The sequence below is a fragment of the Musca autumnalis genome, unplaced genomic scaffold, assembly GCF_047663935.1.
Source record: "Musca autumnalis isolate F117 unplaced genomic scaffold, ASM4766393v1 scaffold_1, whole genome shotgun sequence".
Classification (NCBI taxonomy): domain Eukaryota; kingdom Metazoa; phylum Arthropoda; class Insecta; order Diptera; family Muscidae; genus Musca; species Musca autumnalis.
The window spans coordinates 155,332,386-155,346,395 of record NW_027411644.1 but is presented as its reverse complement, the minus strand read 5'-3'; the positions used below and the strand labels follow the sequence as shown (position 1 = coordinate 155,346,395).

The 14,010-nt window shown below is 34.8% G+C and overlaps 1 protein-coding gene across 1 annotated transcript in view; it reads left to right on the top strand.

Annotated features, from left to right (window-relative positions):
• Positions 1–461: 461 nt before the first annotated feature.
• The window catches only part of Cpr97Ea (cuticular protein 97Ea), a 31,129-nt gene continuing 17,580 nt past the window's right edge, over positions 462–14,010 (top strand). Inside the window, exon 1 of the mRNA XM_073958613.1 lies at positions 462–907. Within this exon, the coding sequence (XP_073814714.1) occupies positions 899–907 (9 nt within the window). The 5' untranslated portion in view covers positions 462–898. The remainder of the gene's footprint in view (positions 908–14,010) is intronic.

The window sequence follows — 14,010 nt, the reverse complement described above, 5'->3', positions numbered from 1 at the left end:
TTCCGTTTTTTTTCGGGTTAACGTTCAGACCTCTCGGTCTGGCCAAGTTATGTATATGCTATTTTGAGAGAGAATTAATATTTTATTGTTTATATTTTCTTAACTGCCATCGTATGAAAGTCATAAAGGTATTAAAGCTTTTCAAAGAGAGTTTACATACTTACATGCATTGGTACATGTGTTCTCTATCAAAAGCTTTTGCATAATTTTCATGAGCAAAAATGCAATTGAAAATTGTGGTGAATTTTAACATTTTTGGAGTAGTAAAATAAATGAAAGAAAAAGATTTTAAATAAGACATTGTTATATACACGTGTATGCAATGCAGATGAATGCCTATTGAATTAAAAAAGGATTATAAATACAATTAACAATAATATAATTATTATTTATTTGTTGTTACATTGGCAACGGACAACGTGGAAAGGTTTTATGGACAGTACCAAAGCATAACCACCAGCAATCTAGTCCCAGCAAGCCAACCAACCAACAACAGCACCACCAACAACTCTCAAACGTTTCTTTTCCTTCTTATTTTCTTAGCCACACAAATCAAGTACAAACTATAAAAAGGCCAAGTTAGTTTTGCAGCCGTTCAGTCCAAACGCGGAGTTTTACAAAGTCATTGAGAACCGAGCAAACCGATCGGGTGCAAACAAACAAAGAAAAAAACTCACACCATTTAAATACAGACGCCAACCACAAGTCACTCCAGCGCATTAGAAGTTCAACAGTTCCGTTCAAAGTTCAAAACAGAAAAATCAAGTGGAGGTGGTTGTGGTGGATTCTGAGAACCACAAACGTAGTGTTTTAAAAGAGTTTTCTTTGTTGTTTAATGGAACTCAATAATAAAAATAATTAATTATAAAAGTGTATAACATCTATTAAAGTGTTGAAAATGTTTTTGGTATGTTGAATTGAGGAAGAAAATAAAAAAATCATAAAGAATTTTAGAAAATAAAACTTAATATATCACATTAAATAAAAGTGAATCTTAATTAAAAAGGGGCAAAAACAATGCTTTGCGAAACATAAAATATAACAAAAACTGTGTAATTGCATTTATCTTAAACATTAATCATCATTCATCCTCTTGCTGAGAGTGCGCACATGCTGGATGATGTTGATGGTTCAAAAAACAAAAAGGTCAAAGTTAACCACTGTCGTATGGATATTGAAAATCATCGTGCAACAAGAAGTGGTACTTGGATGCCATTAAACTCTCAATTTTTTGTATTTTTTTGTCAATGGATTTTATTACCACAACATCTATGGGAATATTACAACGATTACCGATGCAGTGAACATAACCAACTGTCTAATTCCATTGGGGTGCACTTTTTTTGCTTAAAAAGTGAATTTGCATTCGTGTTCGACAACATACAACACTTACGTACATGGTGTATTTCTATGTACCTAGTAACGACACCAAGAATAAACGTATGCTGAGACACTTCTGTAACGGCTTATTTAGTAAACACCATTTGGTACCATTTGGTTACTATGTGATCTAGTAGTCGTCAGTCTAATGGAATAGTGTTACAGTTATTTACTCAATTGTATTTAACAATGCACCAATGAATAACCGAATCGAATAAAGTTGATTTTCCAGTTGATGGTCATACAGTGACACACCCATAAAAAAATTACAGTTCATGACTATTTACTTGGGTTAAAAATTGTAGCACACGTACATAGATATACAATATACATACATGTACATATATGTATAATTTAATTATTCGACTAATCAAAACAAGAACAAATATCATCAAGGTTAAAGAATGGTATTGCACCCCGCCTACGACCTATATTTTACTGGATGCTATGGTCTATATTACAGTTGGGCAATCTAGTTCCTAGTTCACTGTCCTAGATCCAAAACTATTAGTGATGTCATACAAACAAACTAACGTATGCAATTACGTATACGTAGTTTTTTTATACAAACGATGTGGAACTAGGTAGTGAACTAGATTAGCACAAGTCGTTATATTATTGAAATATTACAACATCTTTTATAAATTTTAACATAAGGCGCCTTCTCCACCTTTTTTGTTCAAAATGTTCTCATATCGACACCGTTAAAGTTTTTTCCAATATTATCTTACAAATATTAGCATATCATGACTAAAAGTTTTTATATATGTCTTATATTTTATAATTTTGTTTTTAAAATATTATTTTTGAGATTTACAAAATGTCTAAAAAGTGTCGAAACCTCTCCACCTATGAGGCACCTTCGCCATTCATGTGGGATATTCACCAATAGCAATATTATGCAAACAAGGAACATATTTTCTATTGAATAGTCGAAAATGATTCTAAAATTCCCAAAATAAACTGATTCTAGCAGTTAATTGAAGTGGGTACCTTGAATTTAGGTACAAAAATCATATTTATTAAAATAAGATACGTTTAGCATAATATTCAACTTTAACTTCACATTATAGTGTGGTGTATCTATGGCATAAAGAATTTAAATTAAATCTGTCAAAATTTCTAACATTTACCCACCACAACCCTATCAGGGCGTAGGCGCCCCACCCCTATATATTTCATAATATGAATATATTGACATTTTTAATTACTTTTTCCATGCAAATTATTGTGATTTCTATTCTTTAGTAGTTGTCTTATAATGGTATAAAATATATTTTTGATATCGCATAAGGTAAAGAAGATATAACAAAATATACCTACCATGATTTTTTGGAAATACCCTTAAAAACGCAAAATCGCGTGCATCCGCGATCATATCTATGACACTAATAACAACTTTGGGAGATGATAGATCTGCGTCAAACTCACAAATTTACCTTTAACCGATTTTTTTCTAGCGCTTGTAGTTTTCGAGCAAATCGGCGCTGCGTAGCAATATGTCACCAGTTCATATAAACGGTGGCCAAAAATTGAAGGAGTTGGCGTAGGTGGATGCATTTTGGTAAAAGTACTTATTGTTGGCTGACAATGTCGAGGGAAAAAATTGGGAAGGTCGGTCAATGTTTTAGTATAGCCCCCATATAACTTTACCTCCCGATTTTCGATATTTTGAAAATTTTACCTAAGTTTCTCGACCAAATTGGCTGAATTTTTGCATTGAGGGTTCCCAGACGACAAAAAACATGTTCTGATAAAAATTATGAGCATAGGTCCGCATTTTGATATAGTCCACATATAACGGTACCTCCCGATTTTTGGTATTTTGTAGATTTTACATAAGTTCCTAGTGGACAACATTTTCTGATAAAAATTGTGAGCACGTTTTGATATAGCCCCATAGAACGGTACCTCCCGAAGTTCCTGATATTTGGTAATTAGTCTTCGGCAGGGCTGCGAAATATTTCTACAAAGAATTGTGAGTATTGGTCCATATTTTGGTAAAGCCCCCATGGAACGGAAACGCCCGATTTTCGGTTTTTGAAAGTTTTAGCCACATTATCCACCCGGTAATTACTGAAATTTGGTGTTCAGTCTTCATATATTTTTGTGGGCTTATTGAATACATCAACAGAATTTTCCCTAAAAAAAGTTTTTGACCAATTAATGGTTAAAAAAGGTTCATTTTTTACTAAAAATCGGAATTTCGACATTGACTGTTCAAACTTTTTTAAAAAGGGATATTTTTAAAAGGCCCTAGTTTAAGGGCATTATTATTAGGTACCTAATAAGCCCACAAAATATATCATAATCGGCCCATTCGTTTTCGAGCTTTAGTGGACTCCCCAATTAGTTGTGTAAAAATTGGGTAACGCCTTAATGTGGTGGACACTGAAAAAGATAAATAACATGTTCGTCTGCAAACCTTTGCAGCTGGCACTTTTATACATTTAAAGTACTAACTTTTCACAACCCTAAAAGCAAATAATATCGATATACACTTTTATACAACATTTTTCCACTCCACTAATTTTAAAATTTGGTTCACAAAGCCGATGTACTAAGTACTACAGACTTGGGTAAGTGTAAACACCATACGATCATTATTTACCTCCAAACAAAAATAAGGCCAAGTATATTACATCCCAAGCAAAAATTACTTTTAGAACGACCATTACTTTAAATATTAGAATATTGGAGCATAATACAAGTTGTTAATTTTAGTAAAATCAGGATAATAACACTTATTTCCAACAATTTTCTGATTTGGCGTGTCAATGCCGTAATTTAAATTCGTTCAAATTGACATGTTTTCTATCAATTCCCATCAATAAATTTGTATTCCGAAATACTTGGTTTTTACCATTTTTGGCCACGGTCGTGACACTGTGCGTAGGCGCCCCATTTGCAAATGTTACCATATATAATATACTAGCAAAATGTCCGCAACTTCGTAAGCGGAAAAGGAATAATATACAAATAAACAATATTTAATATGGAGAACACTGAAAATGTTGATGTACTAATACCTATTTGAATTGATATTTAATTTCTTTCAAGTACTGCTCGTATACGTTTTGTTCGAATTTCAAAAAAAGTCCTCTACACTTCAATAGCGGCCCACATCTTAAATTCCAGTTCATGTTTTATTAGTACGGTATGGGTATTTTGAAAATTTTATCCACATTTTCCAACCGAACAACAGTTAGTTTTTGAGACATTTTATTTTAGGCCTTTTTTTCTCAGGATGTAAAAACCTTTTTGTAAAACTTTAGCCGCATAGATCTACCTTTTCAAATGAACTTAGTATAACGTTTAGAATAGACAACAAAGATAAAAACAATTTGTTGAAAAGGTACGTTTGACTTTTTGATTTCTGTACATTGTTTAGAAACAGAATTCGTGTTAACCTAGAAACAATAGTACATTTTCAGTACAATTTTTAAAATCCAGGATCTTAGCTCAAATGTTACATTTTTAGCTCTACTTGTTCACCCAATGTCAATGGTATTACATGTAGAAACCTTTCATACATTTAAAGGCGGATTTAAATAAACATTCTGATCCAATCTCAACAGTTATCCTCATAACAAATTTCATTTATCGATTCGCCCAATACCAGTGTTTCAATATTTAGTATTATTTAATACTTCTGGTACACTTATTGTACGACCACCTCTAACAATGAACCTGACAAATCAGTAATATATCAGAATTTCACTTCTATTCCTTAGCCCAATACCAAATTTATTGCAATTTTGTACTTTTCGCGCACTAATGATATAATTCCCTCTTCATTGCTACACCCAACGTCAAATTTAATAGCGTTTAGTACATTTCGTATTTCTCAATAAATCATCCAGGCCTCAGCCTAATTTTAGAATTTGTATGAATTTCAAAAAATCCGTATCTAAACAACAACACAATCCCTCATACAACAATTCGAAATTCCACCTACATATATCCCATCATGCAACACCAAACTGGTACCAAATTTAGTACTTATAGTATGTATAAGTTTCAAAAATTACTTCCTTTTCTCCAAAACTATATCCCAACCGCGATTTAGTATTTTTCGTATACATTAGTACGAATTTACACAATAACAATTTGGACCAAATTCTGTGCCATTTAGTAATTTTCGTACACTTATTGTACGTATATCCACAACCACATCCATATCTCAACCCTACACACCAACAGCGGCTATAATACCAATACAATACGAATTTCAATAACTATCTCCAACAGTAATTGCGAATTTCAGGATTCCTCAATGCTACACTCCATAAGTAATCTTAATTATAAATTTCAGGATTCCAGCTGCATCCGTTCACCCAAATATAAATTGTACCAAATTTAGTACCATTTAGTACTTTCCGTACCCATAAGTACGAATTTCCAAAACTACCTCAATAAGTAATCTTAATTATAAATTTCAGGATTCCAGCTCTATCTGTTCACCCAAATCCAAAATGTACCAAACTTAGTACCATTTAGTACTTTCCGTACCCATAAGTACGAATTTCCGAAACTACCTCAATCCTACACTCCATAAGTAATCTTAATTCCAAATTTCGTGATTACAATTCTATCCGTCCACCTAAATTTAAATTGTACCAAATTTAGTACCATTTAGAACTTTCCGTACCCATAAGTACGAATTTCCAAGACTAAGTCAATCCTACAGTCCAACAGTAGTCTTAATTCCAAATTTCTGGATCCCAGCTCTATTCGTTCCCCCAAATACAAATTGTACCAAATTTAGTTTTTTTCGTACCCATCAGTTCCTCAATCCTACACTTCAAAAGTAATCTTACTTCGAAATTTCAGGATTCCATCTCTATCCGTTCATTCAAATATAAATTGTACCAAATTTAGTACATTTAGTACTTTCCGTACCCATAAGTATGAATTTCCAAAACTACCTGAATTCTACACTCCATCAGTAACATTAATTCGAAATTTCAGGATTCCAACTCTATCCGTTCAACTAAATTTAAATTGTACCAAGTTTAGTACCATTTAGTACTTTCCGTACCCATAAGTACGAATTTCCAAGACTAACTCAATCCTACACTCCAAAGGTAATTAAATCCCAAATTCAGGGTTCCAGCTCTATCCGTTCACCCAAATCCAATTTGTTCCAAATTTAGTACCGTTTACTAATTTTCGTACCCATAAGTAAGAATTTCCAAAACTACCTCAATCCTTCACTCCATCAGTAATCTTAATTCCAAATTTCAGGTTTCCATGTCTATCTAAATCCAAATTGTACCAAATTTAGTACCATTTAGTACTACTCGTACACATAAGTACGAACGTCCAAAATCATTTCCTTATATCAACACCACTTTCCAACCATGATTCCTATACCAAATATGAAGATTGTAGCTATATCCGCTCTAAATATGCAATTGGTACCAAATTTAGTAACTTTTCGTACACTTATAGGTCAAATTTCCAAAAACCCTTTGATACATCTTTCTAACTCTCCATCAGTTACCCTCATTCCAAATTTCAGCATTCCAGCTCTTCCCGTTTGCCCAATACAAAGGGTACCATATTTAGTACCTTTTAGTACTTTTCGTACCCTTCTAGGTCGAATTTCCGAAAACCCCTACAAACCGACAGCAACCCACAGTCAAAATTTCAGCTTTCTAGCTTCAGCGGTTTCGTCTGGGCGATAATATGTCAATCACTCAGTCACTCACTCACTGAGCTCTTTTATATATATATAGATGTAGAGTAGAACCTCTCAACAAGTAGTGTCGTAAAACACGCCGTTCGGAATCGACTAAAAAAACTAGGTCCAATTGCTGTAATAAGCAAACCAACAGTTATTTGTTACTAGCTGACCCGTTGTTTGGGTTTTCGGTGTAAGCCTTAGTAAGGTATTAATCTTAGTTAGCATTTCTGGCAAGAGGAAAATGTCCCTTTGGAACTTTTTGGTTTGCAAAAGCCTTCCAGAAAAATGCCCCTATTTCAAAAAGGTCCCAAGTATCGATGCTTACAACTTTTTTGTATTTTTGTATTTTGTATTTTTAGTCCAATTTTCGGACCGAACCGAGGAACGAGGGTGTCCAAAAAATCTGTTTTTCGAAACAGAAAACGTTTTCGGTTAACCGAAATTTTCAATTTCTTTTAAACCGGGTTTCGGTTTTCAGAAATATTCAAAACCGGTTAAACCGTCTTTGTAAAATAGGTATAAAATTGCTCATAGTTGATAAATATTTAATTAAAAATGTGCGGAAAGTGGTAAATTAAGTATAACGACTTCGTTATTATAACAAACAATTCTCAACAACAAAAATTATATAATAATCTCATAATATTCCTGTTATTTGATATTCAACCTCGAAGTGGGGACAGCAAATTTAAGACTGAAATTGTGCTCTAAGAATAGTAAATACTCTTACATATATAAAATTGTGTACCAAAAGAATTAAGTTTTCATTTTCTTTAAGTCTGGATTCTCCTTCATGCGTTGAGAACTTTAAATTATCGTGTCGGAATAAAACATACATTTTGTTATCGTTACCCTTTACAACCTTAAATTCGACAAGTTCTTAGTTTACTGTACTAATTCCAAAACGTATAAGTAACGTAATTGAAACTTGTGATATTACGTATGCGCAGCTTTTTCATATATCGTTCAGTTGGACTAGATTGGCACAACCATACATTCCACACAAAAGAGAGGTAACTGGCATTTACAACTAGGCCCGTACCTTGTGTTAGTTAAGTTTAGTTTACTTTCAAGGATACAATTTTAATTTAATATTAAAAAATATTACTATTTTTTAAAACCGGTTAACCGATGCAAACAATCTGTTTTTTCGGTTTACCGAAAATTGCGTTTTTGGCGAAAACCGGTTAACCGGTTTCGGTTTTTGACACCCGAAAACTATGTATAAAATTTAGGCTATATCCGTTCGATAATGTTGTAAAATCTTTCAAAATACCGAAAATTTCTCGGTTCCGTACCAGGGGCTATATCAAAACTTTGACATATGTATGTTTGACGACAATTCTTTGAAGAAATGTTTTGAGCCCTTAGCGAAGTCGTAATACCAATTTCGCCTATTTTTTCTTGAATAATGTAACTAAAAGCATAAAAATACCGAAGATCGGGAGGTATCTTTCCGTATCATATATCATAACCTGGACCTATATATCCCATTTTCAATATCAAACTTCCTAGGTGTAGTAGACACTTCTGTACCAAATTATTAGAGTTGTGTAGTTCCGGAACGAACTAGTTCCAAGGGACTATTCCGGACAAGGAGCTATTGGAACTATATCCAGCTCTTACGTTCTTGCAACAACTTGTATTCACAGTCCGCCATACGACGGTACATGTTTTATCAGGGGCAAGTCAATACTTCCTAAGAAAATAGCCTAAAAGGTGCAAAAACCCCCTATTATACAGTGTGTAGTGGTTGGAGCGGAAGGTAAATCTTGAACAGATATGCCGATTCGATCCAAAATTTTGCCTTCGTAATATTTTGTCCAAACTTAGTTTAAGTTTGAAGATAAGCCATATCGGTAAACTCCTTCAGGTACCTCTCCCACAAATGTTCGGAAAAATTGTGCGCACAATAACTCTTGAAGGGAGTGACCGATTCGTCCATACTTTACACATCCAAACGTATATACCAGATATAGATGAGTGTTGTGATTCTCTAACACATTTTTTGAGTTACCGACAAAAATCGGTAAAATTAAAATGCTTCCCAGCAAAAATCCTCATTACAAACCTCCTTTCCCACCCATTATTTTAACAATGGCATGTCGCGCGAAATATCTGGTTATTTTGTAACCCCTGAAATAAGTAGTCAGAATCTACTCAGTATCTACTTATTTCAGTGGTTACCATCTACTTTGTTCAGTCGTTACAAAATAACCAGATACTTCGCGCGACCTGCCCTTGTTAAAATAATGGGTGGGAAAGGAGGTTTGTAATGAGGATGTTTGCTGGGTTATAATTTAAGTAATTAACGATATTTTTGTCATAAAGTCGTAAAGTTTTACCGATAGCAAGAGTGTTATACACTTTTATTTGAACTTTTCGTTCATAATTTTGCGTTTTAATGTTACGGATTTTTGTCGGTAACACACAAATTGTGTTAGAGAATCGCACTACAGGTTCGAATATGGAATTTATTTGTTCAGTCTTTCGGGTACCTATCACACAAAATTTCGGATAATTTGACTTTAAGACCTGCTTCAGAATCGCTTTAGTTTTTGTTGAAGCAACTTGCATTCGCTCAATTACGACAATAAAAGTTTTTATGGGCAAGTCCACATTTCTTAAGAAAACAGCCCGAAAGGTGTAAAAACCCCTACGGCACCATATGTAGTGGCTGGAGAGCACGATAGCTCTCGAACTGATCAACCGATTTGATCCAAAATTTGGCCTTCTTCATATTTTGTCCAAACTTCAGTTTCAGTTCGAGAATTGGTCCACAGCTTCCGCTACTTCACTTCCTCCAATATTTAAAAAATGTCACTAAAATGGTATGCACTATGTCTCTTGAACGGGTCAACCAATTTGGTCCAAACTTTGGATCTCCTAACGTTTTGTCCAAATTTAGTTAAACTTCTAAAATGGCCCATATCGGTCCTCTCCTTTGATACCTACCCCACAAAAGTTCAACATTTGTGTCCAAGTGTAGTTTAGGGTCTGTTCGAAAAGCCTTTGAAAATGCATACCGATGCTGTTCGATATGTTGCTTTTTACAGCGATATTGTGTTTTCCGTGGACACGTCCATGCTTCCTGCGTACTGGTCCAAAAGTTATACGATGGCCTACTGAAATTACTAGTGTGCGCGATATCTATCGAAAAGATATGACTCCCAAAATATGATCCACTTGTCAGGAAGTTCAGATGTCCAAAAAGTGCACTGTAGGGCCAATGACAGGGTTGTGAGGCAACACAGGGGCAAGGTAGACCTTCGAAATTTCGTACATATGTTTATAATGGGCTTAGAACCAAATGTGCAAAAATTGGACCATGTCGGTTCAGATATAGATATAGCTCCTCTATATATATATTTTCCAGATTTCAGATTTTGTTTCATAAAAGCGATAATATGCATCAGATCTTAACATAATGTGGTGTGTTAATTCTTTATAAGTTAATACACGCATTCTAAATTTGGTTCAAAAATAAGATGTAGTTATTTGTCCACTGGGAACGTGGCTAATTTAGTAAAAATGTAGTTAAAAGCATGAAAATGCCAAAAATCAGGAGGTACCTTCACATGGGGGTTTTATAAAAATGTGGAACCATATCCATAATTTTTGGTGGACAAAGTGTCCTAGTAGAACCCTAAATATCGAAAAATATAGCTTAAACCCTTAAAATACCGAAAATCGGACGGTACCGTTATATGGAGGCTATACGAAAACGTGAACCGATATACCATTTTCGAACTTGGTCTAAGTTAACACCAAAGACACATAATGACAAAATTTCAGCGCTCTATCTCTATTCATTCGGAAGATAGCTTGATTAAAATAGACGAACGGACGGACATTGCTAAATCGACTTAGAATTTTACGCTGATGAAGAACATATATACTGTGGTGGGTATAAAATGATTATTTCGATGAGTTACAAACGGAATGACAAACGTAATATACCCCCCATTTTATGGCGGATGGTATAAAAATTTCCAAATTATTTTTTCACAAAATGATAGTACACATTAATACCTTTCACCACATATATATAATATCACAGATACACCCCGATACCGAAAGTTATACTCCAGAGAACACATGGACGACAAAGCAAAATACTCCAAAAAAACATCCCATATTAACTCAAAAATACATTTATCACACGTAACATTTTTATTATTTGTTAATGCTATCTTATTTTACATACCCATAGAAAAGTTTTCCATTTTTAAAAAATATAAAATTGTTGTTATTTATGATGACTGTCAGAAAATGATGCATAAGAAAATATGTCACCACTGTTACCAGGTTGATTATTTTTTATTTTTAGTGATTCAGAGTGTTGGTAATAGAAATCCGTTATTACTTTTTTCAAATTGTACACTTCAAAAATTGACTTTTTGCCTCGAAAACCTGCCATTGGCCCCATCGTGAAGTGTTTCAATTCACATGGGCTGAGGGTATATCTCTGTCGGCAAAGCCGACTGATACTTTTTTACTTGTTTTTATACCCTCCACCATAGTATGGAGGGTATATTAAGTTTGTCATTCTGTTTGTAACACATCGAACTAATCATTTGCGACCCTATAAAGTATATATATTCTTGATCAGGATAAAATTCTAAGACGATCTAGCCATGTCCGTCTGTCCGTCTGTCTGTCCGTCTGTCCGTCTGTTGTAATCACTCTAGCGTCCGCAATAATTGAGATAGAGTGCTGAAATTTTGCACCCGAGGGTCTTTTTTCCATAGGCAGGTCAAGTTCGAAGATGGGCTATATCGGTCCACTTTTTGGTATAGCCCCCATATAACGGTACCTCCGGATTTGAGGTATTTTGACGTTCTTCGCCACATTTGCAGACCGAATTAGCTATAATTTGGCACTTAGGGTTCCTAGTGATCAACAAACTTATATTCCAAAGGATATGGGCATAGGTCCATGTTTTGGTATAGTCCCCATATAACGGTACCTCCCGATTTTCGGTATTTTGAGACTTTTAGCCACAGTTTTTAACCGAACTATCTGCAATTTGACATTTGAGGTTCTCAGTGGTCATGAAACATCTCCACGAAACATCGTCAACATAGGTCCATGTTTTGGTATAGCCCCCATATAACGGTACCTCCCGATTTTCGGTATTTTGAGAATTTTAGCTACAATTTTTAACCGAACTAGCTGTAATTTGCCATTTGAGGTTCTCAGTGGTCATGAAACATCTCCGCCAAACATCGTCAACATAGGTCCATTTTTTGGTATAGCCCCCATATAACGGTACCTCCCGATTTTCGGTATTTTGAGAATTTAGCCACAATTTGTAACCGAAATATCTGCAATTTGACATTTGAGGTTCTCAGTGGTCATGAAACATCTCCGCCAAACATCGTCAACATAGGTCCATGTTTTGGTATAGCCCCCATATAACGGTACCTCCCTATTTTCGGTATTTTGAGAATTTTAGCTACAGTTTTTAACCGAAATAGCTGTAATTTGACATTTGAAGTTCTCAGTGGTCATAAAATATCTCCAACGAAACATCGTCAACATAGGTCTATGTTTTGGTATAGCCCCCATATAACGGCATCTCCCGATTTTCGGTATTTTGAGAATTTTAGCTACAATTTTGTCTATTCAAAAATAATCGTCAATATAGGTCCATGTTTTGGTATATCCCCCCATATAACTGTAACTCCCGATTTTCGGGAATGTTCAGTGGTCACGAAATTTCTTCACTAAAATTCGTCAACATGGGTCCATTTTTGAGGGTCTACATTGTTTTGATGAAACTACCCTCAATTTGACTCTTGAAGTACCCTGCAGCTATAAAACTTTTCCGCCAAAAAATTTAAAGATAGGTTGACTCTTTGATATAGCCCCGTAGGTGGTACCTTTCACCTAGCTGAACACATTTTTATAGATTAGATCAGATAACACTGTGCAACAAAATGGAGGTGAAAGTCTGGGGCACGGAAAATTCCTCTTGGGGAAGAAAGGCCTTGGTGAGAATATTATGAACCCCGAAGGACAGATCCGCCGTGAGTCTAACTTCCGCGTTATGGCGTGATGAAATTTTTGTTAGAGACCCTGTGGGGCCCACAGTGTGGGCCATCAGGAATTAGCGTTATATCTTTGTTCACTGTTGCTTAAGTGCTCTACAAAAACAACAAATAAAGATATCATGCTAATTCATGATGGCTTACAGGGTCTCTTGCAAAAACTTCATCACGCCATGACGCGGAAGTTCGACTCACGGCGCATCTGTCCTTCGGGGTTTTTAACATACACACACCAAGGGCTTTCATCCCCAAAAGGAATTATCTCTGCCCCAACATTTCTGTTCACAGTGTAATTTAAGCAATAGTGGGAGGCAGTAGGAGTCTATCCATTGTCGAAAAGTTGTTCCACCTAAAACTGTGAAAGGACCCTAATTATTCCATTTTAGTTCAGAATATTTTATGGTGGAGGGTATAAAAAGTTCGGCCCCGCCGAACTTAACGACTTTTTACTTGTTTTTTCTAAATTTCCCCATATTGTGGCTGGAATTTGCCGTTTCACACACGTTATTTTATAATGAGGCTCTCGATTCGTGATGTTTCGTAAGATGAATGTGAATATTTTCCATTCGAATTGCGACTTCGGAGAGTAGAAAACCTCCATGCAAAAAATGTTTTTTTAATAGTGCACCAAAGACATTATTGATTTTACTTCAATTCAACAATCTTTGTATTTGTTATTTTAATTCGTATTCAACTGCGCTTTTACTTTTAGTGTACAATCTGGCTAAATGTGTGTGAATTATTTAAATAGAGTTATTAGCTGATGTTTGTTTTTTTTCTGCATTCTGCAAAACTTGTTCTTGCTCCACTGAATTTGGTACTACATACCTATAGAGTCGAAGTAGGTAGGTAAGTTAGTTGCATGAATTGTTAGCTAACGGACAGACA